This window comes from Ceratotherium simum, chromosome 16 (genome assembly GCF_057802395.1).
Source record: "Ceratotherium simum simum isolate JZ-2026a chromosome 16, ASM5780239v1, whole genome shotgun sequence".
In the NCBI taxonomy this organism is placed as follows: domain Eukaryota; kingdom Metazoa; phylum Chordata; class Mammalia; order Perissodactyla; family Rhinocerotidae; genus Ceratotherium; species Ceratotherium simum.
Window position 1 is genome coordinate 39,406,311 of NC_141915.1, and position 15,173 is coordinate 39,421,483.

Sequence of the window (15,173 nt, forward strand, 5' to 3'; positions counted from 1 at the left end):
AATCCTGGTCGGGCTTTTTCTGTCCAGCACTCCTACATGCCCCATTTCCACGGGAAATCTCCTGAGCACCCCCACCCCAAGATTTGCCACTTAGGGGGCCCCAGGAGATCCAGCCTCTGCTCTTTCCAGCAGGGGGATGAGAAGATAATACTAAGCGTGGCTTTGTAAGCACATACTATGTGCCAGGCACTTTATGTGCATCAGTTTATTTAATTTTCACAACAATTCTGTAATTATTATTCCTATTTTATAAATGGAGACACCGAGGAAGGACAGAGAGGTTAAGTTACTTGCCCAAGGTCACACAGCTAGTAAGTGGGAGACCAGGATTTGAACTCCTGACCTGGTGTGCTTTACCGCCCTGCTCCCCCTTTCCTGCTGAGCTCCTTGTGGCTATAAGGGCATGGCCGGATTGACCTCCTTGCCCAGCTGAGTCAGGGATCATAGTGGAAAGGCAGCAGGCCTTTCCTCTGGGTGCCTTTGGAACTTGCAGATGCAGAGAAAGAACATGCCTCATGCCTACCATTCACATGGCCCCCACCCCACGTGGATTTTCATGGTACCTTTTATATGCTAGTGGAAGTTGGCCAAAGTGAATGTTCAGGAGGCCTGAATCCCTCCTCTCATCATCCTGGGGATGGGAGTGTGTGGGCATCCCCGCATTCCTTGCCCCCTCCCAGCCCACCCTTGAGAGAACAGCAGGGTCAGGGAGCCGGTTAGCATCTGTCGGGGGGACCACCCTGATACAGGGAACTGAGATTCCAGTGCTCTCAGAGACGAGCCCAGGGTCCCCTTACCTCCCAGTGGCTCAGGGGAACTTCTCTAGGGAATCTGGACACCCTCATCTCCCTGGAACTAAGGTAACCTTTGACACCTACCTTCTGGCCTGGGAGTGGTGGGTAGGGTTTATAGGGCATTGGAAGGGATGGCCTTTAGGCTGCAGCCCACTAGGAAAGAAAAACCATCCTCACCTCTCCACTCCACTGAAGCCCAGAGAAGCTGGGTTCATCAGGGTTTCCCCCACACACGCCCAGTTCCTGGGAGAATGAGGCAAGTAAGGGAGTTGGGGGAAGGAGGCAGGAGGGGCAGGCTGGCAGCTCTGAGCTTCTCCATGCAGCCCTCCGGGCCGGGTGCCTGGGCAGGAGGAGGGGGCAGAGCAGCTGCTGGCGATTTATTAAGCAGTCACGGAAAAATTGGTTTATAAATTAACAGCTGTTTTAACTTTAGGGCCTCTTCTTCAGGGAATGGAAGCAGCCGACTGGACCGGGATTGGAGTGTGTGTGAAGCTGGTGGAGGGGGTGGGAGGCGGCGGGCTTCGGCAGCTGGCATTCTTCGGGGGCAGCCTCAGCTGGCACCTCGGGGGGCACCAGGCAGTGGCCAGAGCGAGGGGTCTCCAGGTGCCCGGGGCTGAGGCTGCCCCCACTGTGGGCTGCCTGCTTGCTCGCTCTCCTTAACAACATCCCACCTGGGGGCGCCAGAGGGCAAAGATACCGCTGGACTCATGTCTGCCACCAGAGGGAAGCCTCAGCACGCTGATTTCTGCTTCCCCCGGAGACCGGTCCAAACTGGGCTGGGCCAGGGAGAAACCGGGTCCAATGCTGAGCAAGAGAGAAGCCTAGTCCAGTGCACGCAAGCTATCTTCCACTGGCCCATTCTGAGTGTATTAAAGGCAGCAGTAAAGAGTGAGAGCTCTGGAGTCAGACTGTCTGTGTTTGAACGCAGGATCCGGGCAAAAGCTCTGAGCCTCATTTGCCTCATCTGTAAAATGGAATGATACCAATGAGCATTAAATGAGATAACACATATAAGAGGCCTAGCCCAGTGCTCAGCACAGAGTAAATGCTCCATATGTCACCTGTCGTCAATTTATATGACTTATGTGTTCATCTATGCATTCATTCCTCAATCCATCCCCTCTACAGCGTGTAGTGCCTACTGTATTCTGGGCACTGTGGCAGGCAGATGATGATGGAAAGACAGATGGTGGCAAGGACACGTCTCAAAATAATGTGCTAAGAGTTATGATACATCCAATGAGGGGGGAGGGGAGGTTGACTTGGATGAGGCAAAAGAGAATGTTTTGGGGTGGTGAAAATATTCTATATCTGTATTGTGGTAGTGGTCACATGCATAAAATTTTCAAAAACTCATAGAAATATATATTTTAAATTGGTACATTTTGTTGTATATAAACTCTAACTCAGTAAAGTTGATTTGAAAAAAAAGCACCCAATGTGAATTTATTGAATGAGTAAAGGGATGGATGATGGATGAATGAATGAATGAATGAGTGTGTGAATGAACATCTCAGATGATTGCCCACCTGTCCTGGTGCCACCATTGTCCCGGCTGAGGGTGCCCTCGCCCTCTCCTCTCAGCGTCTACGGGTTTCCCCAGAGGAGGGCCTTGGAATTCTTTCCTCCCTCCTCCCCCATCTCCTCCTCACCAGCAGCGGCAGGGACAGATGCCCCAGTGTACCCAGCTAGCGCTCCCCGGCTTCTCTAAGGTTGCTTCCCGGGGCTTCCGGGGCCTCCCTTCCAGCTGCCACATGCCAACCCGGCCAGCTCGGCTCAGCTCCATGGTGCCAAGGTCACCGGTGTGATGCCCAACTACAGACCCGGAGTGCCAGCGGCGCAGCCGCCCAAACCCTGGCCGACTCCGCCACCTTCTGGCCCTTTTGGGAACTGCATCCCTAGAGCTCCAGGGAGTCTGGACCGTTGATTGAAGACCTGTCAGGAGCCCTGCACTGGGCTGGGGGCTTTGTTAGTTTTATCTTATTGAATTGTCACAGCTACCATGGGAGGTAGGTTTGAACACGAGGACACGGAGGCATTGAGAGGCTCAGAAATTTGTTTAAGGTCACACAGTAAGTTACAGACCTAAGATTCCTACCCAGGTCTGTCCAACTCCCCAGTTTATGTTCTGTCCACGAGACTGTAACTTGCTTGGGGGAAGGGAAGGAATATTCGCGATTGTCCACTCTCCCCGCCTCCCAGAAAGAGGGAAAAGACCTCACACTTGCGGAGAAGGTGAATAGTGCCTCCTGTATGCCGGGCACTGTGGCAGGCACCAGGCAATGATGTGAAGAGAAATTGTGTGCTCAAAACAGCGCATTGAGGCCTGTGATACCTTAATAGACACCCTATGATAAACTTTTTTTGTCAGTCCAAGCACAAAGACCCATAGTTCAATCAGAGTTAAGTCAAACAAGGTCTTGAGCCTGTTCCTTGGACCCAAACGCCTGTGCTTCTAACTCAAGAATAATAATCGAGGAGTGGCATATTATTTTTACATCTCATTTGCATATGATTAATTCTAAGTCAAGAGAATGGAGGTCACCCTGGCCCCTTGCCTCTCAGCCCCTTGTGATGTGCCTGACCCTGGCCGCCTACCCCAGCGCCTGCTGGGCTCCCCCATCCTCACCAGGGCTGCCCACTCCTCGCCCCTACCCAGACCTCCCCCAGCTCCTAGAAGTCCTTCCCTTCCTCCTCTGTTACCCACGCAGCCCCCGCTACCTGGCCGCCCACCTGAAAAACTTTTCCCCAAGTTCTTGAGAAGTCGCGTAGGATCCAGGAGAGAAAAATCAAAGTAATAAAACCTCATTTAATTCCTAACGGAGGGCAGAGCTGTGAGCTGCAATTATCTTAATGCTGAGCTATTTTTACTCTCTCCATCGCTGTCTCCTGCCTCTCTCCAGCATGAGGCTTTCTCTGTCTCCCTTTGTCTCTCCATCTCTCACATGTGTTTTCTCTGTCTCTTTCTTCTCGATTTTTCCTACCTCCCTCCTTTCTCTCTCTCACCTCTTGTCTCTTTTATCCTTCCTTCCCTTCCTCCTCCTTCCTGTCTGTGCCTTGTGCCTGTACCTCTGTCAGCCAGTCTTCCCCATTCCTCCTGGCCCCAGGGTTGACAGCCAGAGCTGTGGGTGCCTGGGCAAAGGCTGGGGAAAGAGGGTAAAGACCCTTCTTTCCACTCCCAAAGAGCTCATCTTCCAGGCCTGGCTGAGAGGGGAGAGGCTGCCTTACCAGCTGCCCCAGCCTGGGTCAGGGGAATTTTTCCTGATTCAAGACCTCCCAGACCTCAAATCCTTTTGGCAGAACCTCCGTAAACAAGTCCTCCCTGGTCAAATGAGCTTCAGCTACCATGGTCCCCAAGGGCTTCTCAGCTCTGATGGGCTCCGAGGTGCAACTGGTGGTGATACTCCCTGTCCCTGTCCTCATCACCCAACCAGTTGTCCTCTGTTCCCTTCATCCCACACCAGGATGTTCCCACCCCCCAGCACTGGAGGCCACAGGCCCCTCACCCTGCGCTTGGCCCCGTGGCCACTCAGGTTACTACCTGAGCTGTACCTTTCCTGTGCCCCTTCTGACTTTCAGGACCTCCTTATTTCCTCCCAAGGCCCTGCCAAACTGGTCTTTGCCACTCCCCACCACACCCCATCTGGAAGAGGGGTCTGGGCCAAGCCAGGGGCTGCCAGAGATGCCCACACCCCTGGGCCAGCAACCTGGCATCCAGCTATTTCCCAACAAGCATATAAGTCAACAAACACAGCAGGACTTGAGCCAGGTCTAGGGTTGGGAGGAGTGGAGCCCAGTGGCCAGGACTTCCAGCTCCCATGAGCAAAGCTCTGCCCTCCTGCCACCCTCTCCCTCATGCCCAGAGTGGGCACTGACTCTGGGACACGACATCGTGCCCCTGACCCCATTTCCACACGACTCCTCTGGCTTCTTGCTCCCTCCTCGCTTTGCCAAAGACCCAGCATGCTGGGGCTGGAGTGGAAAAGTTGCTGGAGGGGTGAGAGGGAGGGCTCCTGACTGTTCCAAGCCTGAGTGTGACTAGGAGAGAACACAGCCAACACAAACAGAGCCCCAGGAAGACACATGCATACGTACAATATGTACACGTCTACACACGCACCCTCTCAGCACCACAGAGAGGCACTATGACCCTCACCCACAGGCCTGCAGAGGGAAACACCAGCTTCTGCAAAGATACCCAGGGTCTGGACAGACAAACAGGGACACTCCAACCCACAGGGCTGGCTCCTCTCCTTTCCCCCTCCAGAGACACACACACACCTCTGCAGAGAGAGCGAGGCTCACACCTCAGAGATGAGCACACGCACCTCTCCCCTCAGCTCTGTTCCTGAATGCATCAAACTCACACACGTGATGGCATGTGTACTGGTACAGGCAGCCCCCAGCACCCCCAACTCTGTCCCCTGGGCTGGCTCTGTAGCCCCCTTTAGATCTGGGTAGAAAAAGCAGGAGACACGTGAATCCAGGGTACATCATGGAAGGGTCACATCCCTGCCCAGGAGTGCTCACAGGATCACAACCCTATCCCCCCTCTACTGCACAGACTAGAGCTGTGGATACAGTACTCCCACCCCCTTGCAAGCTGGCACACGCATGCCCATCACCTTGACAGCCTCTGACATCCTCTCCCACACCCACATACTCCCCCCCCACACACAAAGTCCTCCCACACCCTGCCACTCACACCTGCATCCTTGACACTCTGACACACTTACTCACAAAGACTCTCACACACTCATACCACACTGACCCCCCCACTCCCAAACACACACACTCCCCAGCTATAGGCACCACAGGGCCCCTGGCACTCTCTCACACACACTCCCTGTCATGATGACTGACACGTGTCCTCCCACACAACCTGCTCTTCCACACTCACTCGTTCCTAGGACACCCCCATTCACAGCGTGACATGCTGGTGGTACTCTCCACGCCCTCACAGGCCTCCCCATGAAACTCCAAGTACCCAGGCCACGAAGGGGTTAAGGCCAGAGTCCTGTCTCCCTGCTGCCCCTCTCCCCCTTGGCCTCCCCCCATTATCCTCCCTGCTGGACTCCATCAATAATGCAGCTTCAAGTTCTGGGGAGACGGCAGGGGGCCCCCAGCCTGCTCCCCCGCCCCCCTACCCCCCTTCCCCCCAACCCCCGGCCCTGGCTCATGCTCCCCACCCTCCTCCCTGCACAGGGAGAACACGGTTCCCAGTGCTCATTGGCCACTTTCTCCTAAGCCCTCCCTCCAAGCACCCGGGCGCCAGTCCCAGGCCGAGGGGACGGGCTGGGGACCCCAAGGCTGGGGCCAGAGGGGTGAGACCAGGAGATACGGAGAGAGGCAGAGAGAGAGAGACACGCGGAGAGGAAGAGAGGGAGAGAGAGGAAGGGCGGAGAGACAGCGAAGAGACACTCAAAGAGAGTGAGGGAAGGAGGGGAGAGGCAGAGACACAGAGAGAGACAGACACAGAGACCTGCGAGCCGGGGGGCCCGAGGGTGGAGGCGCGAAGGGACCGGGGCTCGGCCGGAGCGCAGCGAGCGCGGCGGGCGAGCCCAGAGCCGGGGGGCGCGCGGAGCCCGGCGCCGACCCCTCCTCCCCGCCCGTGCGCCCTCCCCTCGCCGAGCGCGGTATTTTTATCTGTGCACGAACAGCCTTCCTCCTCCTCCTCGCCACACAGCCCGCTGTCGCCGCGGCGCCCGGAGCAGCGCGGGGGAGCCGAGCCGGGACGGTGCGCCCCCGCCTACTGACCAACCCGCCCGCCATGGACCCCAAGGACCGCAAGAAGATCCAGTTCTCCGTGCCCGCGCCCCCTAGCCAGCTCGACCCCCGCCAGGTGGAGATGGTAAGGGGCCGCGCCCACCTCGGCAGCGCCCCCCACACACCCCGGGGCTCCTCTGCGCTCCGGGGCGCTGCCGGGTCGGGGCCGGCCTGGGGGACGGGGGGCAAAGGAGAGTCTCGGGCCGCCTCGGACGCGGCGGGGGCGCGGAGCAGCGCGGGAAGTTCGCTGGAGACTCGTGCAACTTTTTCCCGGGGCTTCCGTCCTGATTCCGGGGCAGGAGAATTGGGGCCCCCCCGGGAGGTGGGACTGTGCTCTGGACCTCGCACAGTGTCCCCCTTCCCTGGTCCCAGCTGGCACTGGTCGGATGTGAGAAACACGGTACACTGACCCTTTCATGATACAGAGCCGGTCTGCCCCTCGGCTGCCCCGCTGCTCTGCTCCTCCCTAGTCCCACCCTGCATGGCCGGGCTGGGGTCCCCAGAACCGTGTTCTGACCTCCTTCTGCTGTCAGGCCCTAGAAAGAGCCCAACATGGGGGTGGGGATGGGGGGTGGGGGAGGTGACTAGTCGTTACGGAAGCCAGACCTCTAAACACGGACGCCTGAGTTCTCTGGAGAGTCTTCCTGGGGACTGGGAGGTCTCCAAAGTCGGGGGGAGGGGGAGGAAGAGGAGAAGGCGGCTCCACCCCCCACAACCCAGCAGGTTCGCTTGTTGCTGAGGTGCAGCTGGTACCCAACAGAGCAGTGACAGTGGGCCGAGTCATTTTTAGGGGGGAGATAGGGGGCTGTGGGGGGCGGGTTGGGTCCTGAGCCTGAGCAGCCTTTCGTCTGGAGGACTGTGTTGGAGTTTGGCAGGAGGGGGTGGCAGTGTCAGCTTAATTCACCTGGTTCTCTTTGTGTATTTCCCTGGAGCTCAGAGGGGACCTAATTAACTGACACTTGGTCTGATTGCCAAGCTGGGGGGGGGGGGCAATTACGGGGAGTGCTCAGTGGCGCCCCCCCCCACACACACCGTTCAGCTTGGCTCATGTACCAAGGAGGGCAACTTTTTGTTTTTCTTATGAGGACTAGGCAAAGAGTTCTACGGCCTGAGAGAGACTGCTGGAGGGGCCTAGACCCCAGCCTCCAGAGAACCCCACCTCCCACCCCGCCCTGGCCCCTGTGGGTCTGGGGCTCAAGCCCACAGCTGAGCCTCAGTGTGAGGTTGGAGGCGCCTGCAGTGCCCTGGCGCAGCCTCCCTCTGCAGCTGGATCCAGTTTCTTTGAAGCCCTTGAGCTGACCTTAGGTGGGCAGGGCTTCGTGGGTGCCATGGCCCACGGGGCATCTACAACAGCCGGCTTCCGCTCCCGAGGTCTGATGTCTTCAAAAATGGGAGAGGAAGGGCCTTGGTAGGGGAAGATAGAAAGGGAGATGCCCGTTCTAGAATAGCCATGGAGTGGGATGGGCATGGGCTTGAGTCAGTGACAGCTTCATCTTCTCCTTTCTTTGCCTTGGCGTGCTGTGTGGCGTTGAGCTCTTTGCTGAATTTCTCTGAGCCTTGGGTTTTCACCTCAGTAAAATGAGGGGTGAGCTATAGAGTTCCTTTCAGCTCTGACAGTCTTTGATTCAAAGGTTACCGGGGAATCCAAAGCACCGTTTGTTCCCTGCTGCCTGGGGGGCCAGGGGAATGGGGGCTGCAGGTGTCTGTCCTGTCCCCCCCACACACACCTCTTTCTCCATCTCCTTAGATCCGGCGCAGGAGACCAACCCCTGCCATGCTGTTCCGGCTCTCAGAGCACTCCTCACCAGGTGGGCCCCTTCCCTGCCCCCGCCAGACCTCACCCCACCCTAACTCTGATACCTGCTTGGGGCCCTTGCCAAAGTCCCATGAGTAGGAGACTGAGCAGAAGATGGGGCGGGAGGAGTGGGTAAGGTCTGGGAGCCCAGCTTGGCTGGGTTCATTTATTGCCCAGGCCCCTCCCAACACCAGGAAGGAAAGGGCCCACCTTCCCTTTCCCCAGAAATTCAGCCTTTGGAGAAAGTAATTTGGATTCTCTTTCTCTCTTCGTCTCTCTCCCTCTTCTTTCTTCTTCCCTGGGTTCATTGGTGGCCTCCCTCAGAGGAGGAGGCCTCCCCGCACCAGGTGAGTTTTCAGGGGCAGCTGGAGAAAGGGATCCCAGGGCCGTTTGTGGTGGGGTGGATGGGATTACTTCCCAACTAACATAGGGTGCCATCCAGGAGGACACATTAGCATATCAATCGGCACCTCCAGGGAGAATGCCTGGTGCCAGGGTGCCACCAGCAGATCCTCCTCTGCCCTTGTGTTTCCTCTGCCCCAACTGAGGGGAGGCCTCCAGAACCTAGGGTCCTGCCCTGAGGCAGGCCATGTCTTATGGAGGCCCTCCCAAAGCATCAGCCCAGGTGCAGGACCCTCGGGGCAGCAGCGCCTGGACCCCTCAGCAGAGGCTAGACCAGTCTGCTGGGGTTGCCATGGGTGGGATGGAATGGAGGGAGGGTGCTGGGAATGGGCCTGCGGTGAGCCCATTTAACCTGGCTCTTCCTCTGGCAGAGAGCCTCAGGAGAGGGACACCACCTCAAGTCGAAGAGACCCAATCCCTGTGCCTACACGCCCCCCTCGCTGAAAGGTACTATCCCCTCACCTGTCAGTCTGGCTGTCCCCTTGACCCCTGGAGTGGGGCTGACACTGGGGGAGAGAGGTGAAATGCTGAGCTTTTGTCAGCGGGGAGGGATGGTCTCATGTACCCCAACCCCTACTTGGAGACCAATTCTTTCTTAATCTGAGCCTTGTCAAGAAGGAGCCCAGAGGCTGAAAGGGGCAGCTGTGAGCCTTAAAATCAGGTTGTGGGGTTGGAAGAAAATAGGTGGCTGGCCTGAAATAACAGGTAGGCATCAACGTAAAGAGACTCAGCTCTGCTCCTCCTCTTTGCAAGTGTGTGTGGACCCCCACCCCCCACCCCATCGCCCCCGCTGCCGCTGCCCTCCCCAAAATGCACCTTCTTCTCTGGGCTGCACCCCTTGCTCTCCTCTCCCATTCGCATAACATTTGCACAGGTCTGCACACTGGATGCTTCTCGTTTCTGCTTTTCCTTTCTCTTTTAGAAGGCAAGTCATTCCTCCAACACACGCTTATACAACCCCTAGTGTATGCCAGACCTCACTGGTGAGCAGTGGGCAAAATAAGAGGAGTGAGATTCGGCCCCTGCCCTCATGAGGCCCTTTGCATCAAAGGGTCAGGGAGAATTACAGGGGAGAGGATGTTTAAGCCTGGATTTGAAGGGGGCACTGAAAGGGCATTCCAGGAAGAGGGAAGAAGGTGTGCAAAGGGGAAGAGGTGTGAAATCAGAGGGGGGTCTTAGGACCTGGAGACTCTGCTTCCAGTGGGGGGCTGGACGAGAAGGTGGGGCAGATGGGGGTGCGGGGAGGGTCTCTTCCTATCTAAGCCAGGGGATGCCTTCCCACCCCCACCTCAGCTCCCGCCTGAGGCTCTTCCTGCCTGGCCAGCTCACTTTTCCCACGGAGGGAGGGAGGGCAACCAGAAGGGTAAGCTGAGAGCTCCCTCTGGGGTGGTTTTAATGAATTCCCAGCACCGGCCAAGGTCAACAGGTGCACCTGTCAGCCCGCCTGCAGGCAGCAGAGAGGAGAGGCTGGGAGGACAGGAGAGAAGGGCAGGGGCTCTTTCTCTTCCTCTGGGACAGGAAATGAAGGGACAGCAAGTGGGCAGTGTGGCTCAGCACCTGGAAGGGCTTCCCACCTGCAGGGACGTGGGGAAGGCCAGCCCCCGGAGCAGGCATGAGGGAGGAGATGGCATCTTCTCAGGAGAGGAGATAAGAAATCTCCCTCCTCCCCGCCTGGGCTGGGGAGGGCCAAGTGGATGTGAGGGGGAAGAACAGGCCCTTGGACGCCTGACTGTGAGCATGGGGCAGAGGGCTTGGGGGAAGAGGACGGGGCTAGGGTGCTTCCAGGGTGCCCTGCAATGGCCAGAAATGTGCCCCCGCCCACACTGCCCTTTTGGGCTATGCCTTAGGAGGGTCTAAGTGGGGAGAGGCAGGGCAGAGAAAGGGGCCAGGACAGGGGCAGACAGTCTGGGGTTGGGGGTAGTGCTGGGGACCTTCGAGCTTAAAAAGGGAGACTTGGGTGGGAGGGAGTTCAAGGCCCCAGAGATGGAGACAGCGAGAGAAGGAGACAGCTGGGAGGGCGAGGGGGAGACCTTAGAGAGCCCTGAGAGGCACGAGGCGGAGGCGAGGTGAGGTGAGGCGTGCGGGAGGCTCACGGGGCGCCAGCACAGGCGCTGCACACATGCACACACCTATTGTGTCACTGTGGCTCACGAACTGCACTCTCCTCCCCTGGCTGGGGGAGAGGGCAGCTGCTTGAGCTGCCACCTCCTCTTCTTCCCTCCCATCCCCAGAGGTCCCCAGAGGACCCTTCTGTACCTGGAGGCCACTATTTTGTAGGTTCCGGCCCCTTTCTGGGCCGGGGAAAGCCCCTGGCTGGGCTGGGGGTTTGTAAGGAAGAAGAGCCCCTGAGGGAGAGTGGGCAACGCTGAGTCTAGGCATGAGGGGGCTCCCCAAGGCCAGAGCTCTCACACTTGGCTCACGGTGAAGCTTTGCCTCGTCCCCAAGGCCAGGGCAGGAAGATTTATTGCACTTTTATTGCCTGGGTAGCTTGCCCAGAGTCAGCGGGAGGCACTAGGCTGGAGTTAGGGGGAGGGCGGGTCAGCGGGCGTACACAATGCACCCTCTGTGCCTGTCCCCGAGTTGGCAGGAGCGCAGTGCCCTGCTCACTGCCCCAGAGGCTTCCAGCCTGGATCTACCCCTCTGGGCTTTCTGAGGGGAGGGGCTGCCTGCGGACCAGGAAGGAGCTGCAGCAACCCCAGCCCCTAGCTCGTCCGCATCTCGTCTGTGAGTTTAGTGACCCAAATGCTCTAAAATCCCACCAGCTCCTGGTCCCCCTGCTGCCTCTGCCCCAGGCACTCCTCACAGTGTCCCCTCAACTCCTGCCATTCTCCCAGAATCCCCCAGCCCTGCCCCCTTTCTCCAAAGCTCCTGATCCTTACCAGGGGGAAATCTTTTGGAAACTTCTCTCCAGCTGCCCACACTGTTCCCTTCTTGGCCTTATCCCAGCAGGCCTTGGTGGTGTTGGGGGTGGGGGTGTTTGCTGCTTTCTAGGTCACCGCAGAGGGAGCTGGAAGCTTGGGGATGTGGGTCAAGATTGTGGGCGCCGCATCTGAGCATGCCACATCCCCAGACACGACTTCACTGGCTGCAGACTATTATGTCTCAGAATTGTTCCTACCTCTTAGAGCCTGGGGCAGAGGTGTGTGGAGTGGCATCTAGCACAGGGCAGTGCCAGGGGGTGTGGACCAAGCCCAGCATGGGGGTGCCAGGATTGGGGTGAGCAGTGAGCCCAAAGCAGGCTGGGCACTCCCCCAGAAGTTGAAGGGACAAATTCCCCGGGCCCTGACCCCTAGGCCCTGTGCCTTCTCCCCGGGGCTGGGCTGGTGGACACTATTTCTAATACCAGGTCCTTGGAGACCAGGGAATGTTAAGCTGCTATTGTGCCTGCCTGGTCTTGTCCAGCTTGGCACCGTATGGTGTAGGGGAGCAGCCTGGTGCCAGCCTGTGGGGGGCCAGCATCTTTGGACAGCTTAAGAGCCAAACATGATCAAGAGTCTACCCCCTGCTGCTTCTGTCCTGGTCTGGACCCCACCAGGCTGACCTGCAGCCTTCAGCTTTTCAACTAGACCCCTGAGGGGGTTAGCTCTGCCCCAGGCTCATGGGAAGGAGGCTGGGGGCTGGAGCACTTGCCTCTCTAGCTCCATGGGCTGCTTGGACCTGGCTGACCCTTGCCTTCCCGGACCCCCCTTGCCAGCCGTGCAGCGCATTGCCGAGTCTCACCTGCAGTCCATCAGCAACCTGGGTGAGAATCAGGCCTCGGAGGAGGAGGATGAGCTGGGGGAGCTGCGGGAGCTGGGCTACCCAAGAGAGGAAGAGGAGGAGGAGGACGATGATGAAGAGGAGGAGGAGGAGGAGGACAGCCAGGCTGAAGTCCTGAGGAGCAGCAGGGGGTCTGGTAAGCTGAAGGGGCTGGAAGGCTGGGTCCTACCACCATGGTTAGGTGGGGTCCTCCCTGAGCATCCTGGGTCACCCCCTCCCAGTTCTCACACATGTAAACTGCAGTCACACCACAAGGGCCTCCCCATCCTCTCACCCCACTGGATGCCTCACACTCAGCCTTACCTGACACCTGGGCTGCTCCCATCCTCGACTCAGCCCCTCTCCCAATCAGGTACTCCCTAATAATTCCTCTCTTCTCTAAGAAATAAGGGAATGCCACATGAAGTTTGAAGCTAGACCCAAGAAAGGAGTTCCCATCCCCATGGCGGTGAGGGGGTGCAAGGAGATGCAAGGATAGAGGACTAAGAGTGTCCAATGCCCCCACTGCCTACGGCTCTGAACGTAGGATGTGGTCTCTGCTGGGAGGCAGAGGGCTGGCTGATAAGGCCTCTCCAGGACCCTGTGGCTGTTTCTCCCCACTTTTTCATTTCCTAGGCTGAGGATGAGAGGGTGCCCTCTAGTGTCTAGACGGAGAATCTAGGATTCAAGAACCAATCTGGTCCTCCTGCACCTCCACTCCCAGCTGGCTGGAAAGAGAGGGGCCTAAGACCTACACAGAAGGCCTCAGAACTAGAGGCCCCAGATCCAAAAATCTCCACAATGGTCCCAAGGCCCAGAGAATTTCTAGGCCCAGGGCTGTTTCTTCCATGCCTGGCCATGGAAGGCTGTGCCACATCTGTCCCTCCTAGCGCACATTAAACTTTTTGGTCCCATTGTTTATGGGGATGAAAAACAGCCGACCACCCCTGCTGGAAGTGCCCAGCCTTTGCACCCCAACAAAATGGCTTGGACTTCCTCTCTGCATCTCTGAGTCAGCTCCCACTGAGACCCCCAGAACAGGTGGAGAGGAGGTGAGAGGAGACCGTTCCCTCACGAAAAGCAGTAGGGCAGTGGGTCAAATGACAAGACTACCAAGGAGCAATATCAACCGCCCTCGGAGCAGCTCCTGGGTCCTGGCACTGGGCCAGGCAGGGTATTAACTATTATCTTATTTAAGGCAATCTACACAATTTCCCTCTTACCGTCCCCTTCAGAGAGGTAAAGACTATCTAAATCATATGGCCAGTCATTGGAAGAGCTGTCCTAGTCCAGTGCTCTCTCTACTATACCATGATGGCCTCAGAAAGCTTAGCCTCAGCCATCAGAGACTCAGCTCATGCTCCAGGACAGCCAGATGGATACTCGGAGCCTGTTTTTTCACCACTTCTTCCCTGTCCCCAGCTGGGCAGAAGACAACTTTTGGCCAGGGTCTGGAGGGGCCCTGGGAGCGCCCACCCCCTCTGGATGAGCCCCAGAGAGATGGAAGCTCCGAGGACCAAGTGGAAGACTCCACACTAAGTGGTAAGGCTTGGGAGCGGGGAATGAGGCGGCAGAGCTGGGATCTTGGTGGATGTGGCCAGGCCCTGAGTCCCTCTGCTTGCTTTGCAGAGCCAGGAGAGGAGCCACAGTGCCCTGCCCACCCTGAGCCTGGCACATAGATACCCAGCCCTACATCTCTCAGAAGAAAGTGGAGGGGGCATCGCTGCTCTCCAGAAACCCACTCTGTCCCCACCCTATTTTGTACCCTTCCCCTCATTTGCTAGGGCTGCGGCTTCTGACTTCTAGAAGACTAAAGCTGGTCTGTGTTTGCTTGTTCACCCACCTTTGGCTGATGCCCAGAGTCCCTGGGCACTTGCTGCCTGATGCCTACCCCTGCCAGTCATTCCCCTGCTCACTCAGTGGGAGGCGAGATGTGAGAGCTTGCATTGGAAAAGCCAGTGAATGGGGGACAAAGGTTCATCCTTCACAATTCTACTCCCCAGACCCTCTCCCCTGGGCACAGGAAAACCACAGGGCAGGACCCTAAGATATGGGGAAGGGAGGTACTAAGAACCTGTAGGTGCCCTTAGATCCTTCTCTATCCCCTCTCCTATGGGAGATTCCAAGTCACCACCCCTGTCACTGGCTTCTACCGGGACCCAGGATTCAGGCATCCTTCTCCACAGCCTCAAAATTTTGGAAACCTTCCCCTTATCACCCCCGCGCCCCAGCCTGGGTGCCTGGAAGATGGACTGGCAGAGGCTGCTTTGTTGCATTTTGTTTGTGCTTTGATGCCAGGAATGCCGCCTAGTATACGTCCTGGGGTGGGGGTGGGGGCACACGGTGTGGGGAGCCAGGTTCTCCTGTCCTCGAGCTGCTCTGCCCCCTTCCCCTCTTCCCTGACTCCAGGCCTGAACCGCTCCCGTGGTGTAATAAATCTTTGTAAATAACTGTGCTGAGACTGCTCTTTTAGAGGAAAGGACAGGGAGGAGGAGGTAACGGGGTTCCTGTTGTGGACTGGTTGGTGGTCATCCAAGGGGCGGGGCCTCGACCCTAGTGTCCAGTCCTCTAGTCTAAGATCCTCCCGCAAACAACAAGCTCGGGGCACACTTAGGAAGGATCACAAAAGTTCTAGATCCTGCTAGGGACGGCTGAAAGAGGCGAGGGGCGGGGGGAGA

At 57.7% G+C, this 15,173-nt stretch overlaps 1 protein-coding gene across 2 annotated transcripts; it reads left to right on the top strand.

Annotated features, from left to right (window-relative positions):
• Positions 1–6,110: 6,110 nt before the first annotated feature.
• PPP1R1B (protein phosphatase 1 regulatory inhibitor subunit 1B) lies at positions 6,111–14,946 on the top strand. 2 transcript variants are annotated; one of them, XM_087441093.1, is made up of 8 exons: positions 6,524–6,645; positions 7,646–7,865; positions 8,308–8,368; positions 8,680–8,702; positions 9,129–9,204; positions 12,452–12,652; positions 13,918–14,037; positions 14,125–14,946. In XM_087441093.1, the coding sequence occupies exons 3-8, from the start codon at positions 8,335–8,337 to the stop codon at positions 14,172–14,174; spliced, it is 504 nt and encodes a 167-aa protein (XP_087297219.1). In that variant the 5' UTR covers positions 6,524–6,645; positions 7,646–7,865; positions 8,308–8,334; the 3' UTR covers positions 14,175–14,946. The 2 variants fall into 2 exon arrangements, with proteins under 2 accessions (XP_004434630.1, XP_087297219.1); XM_004434573.3 differs by lacking the exon at positions 7,646–7,865 and having other exon boundaries at positions 6,111–6,645.
• Positions 14,947–15,173: the final 227 nt, after the last annotated feature.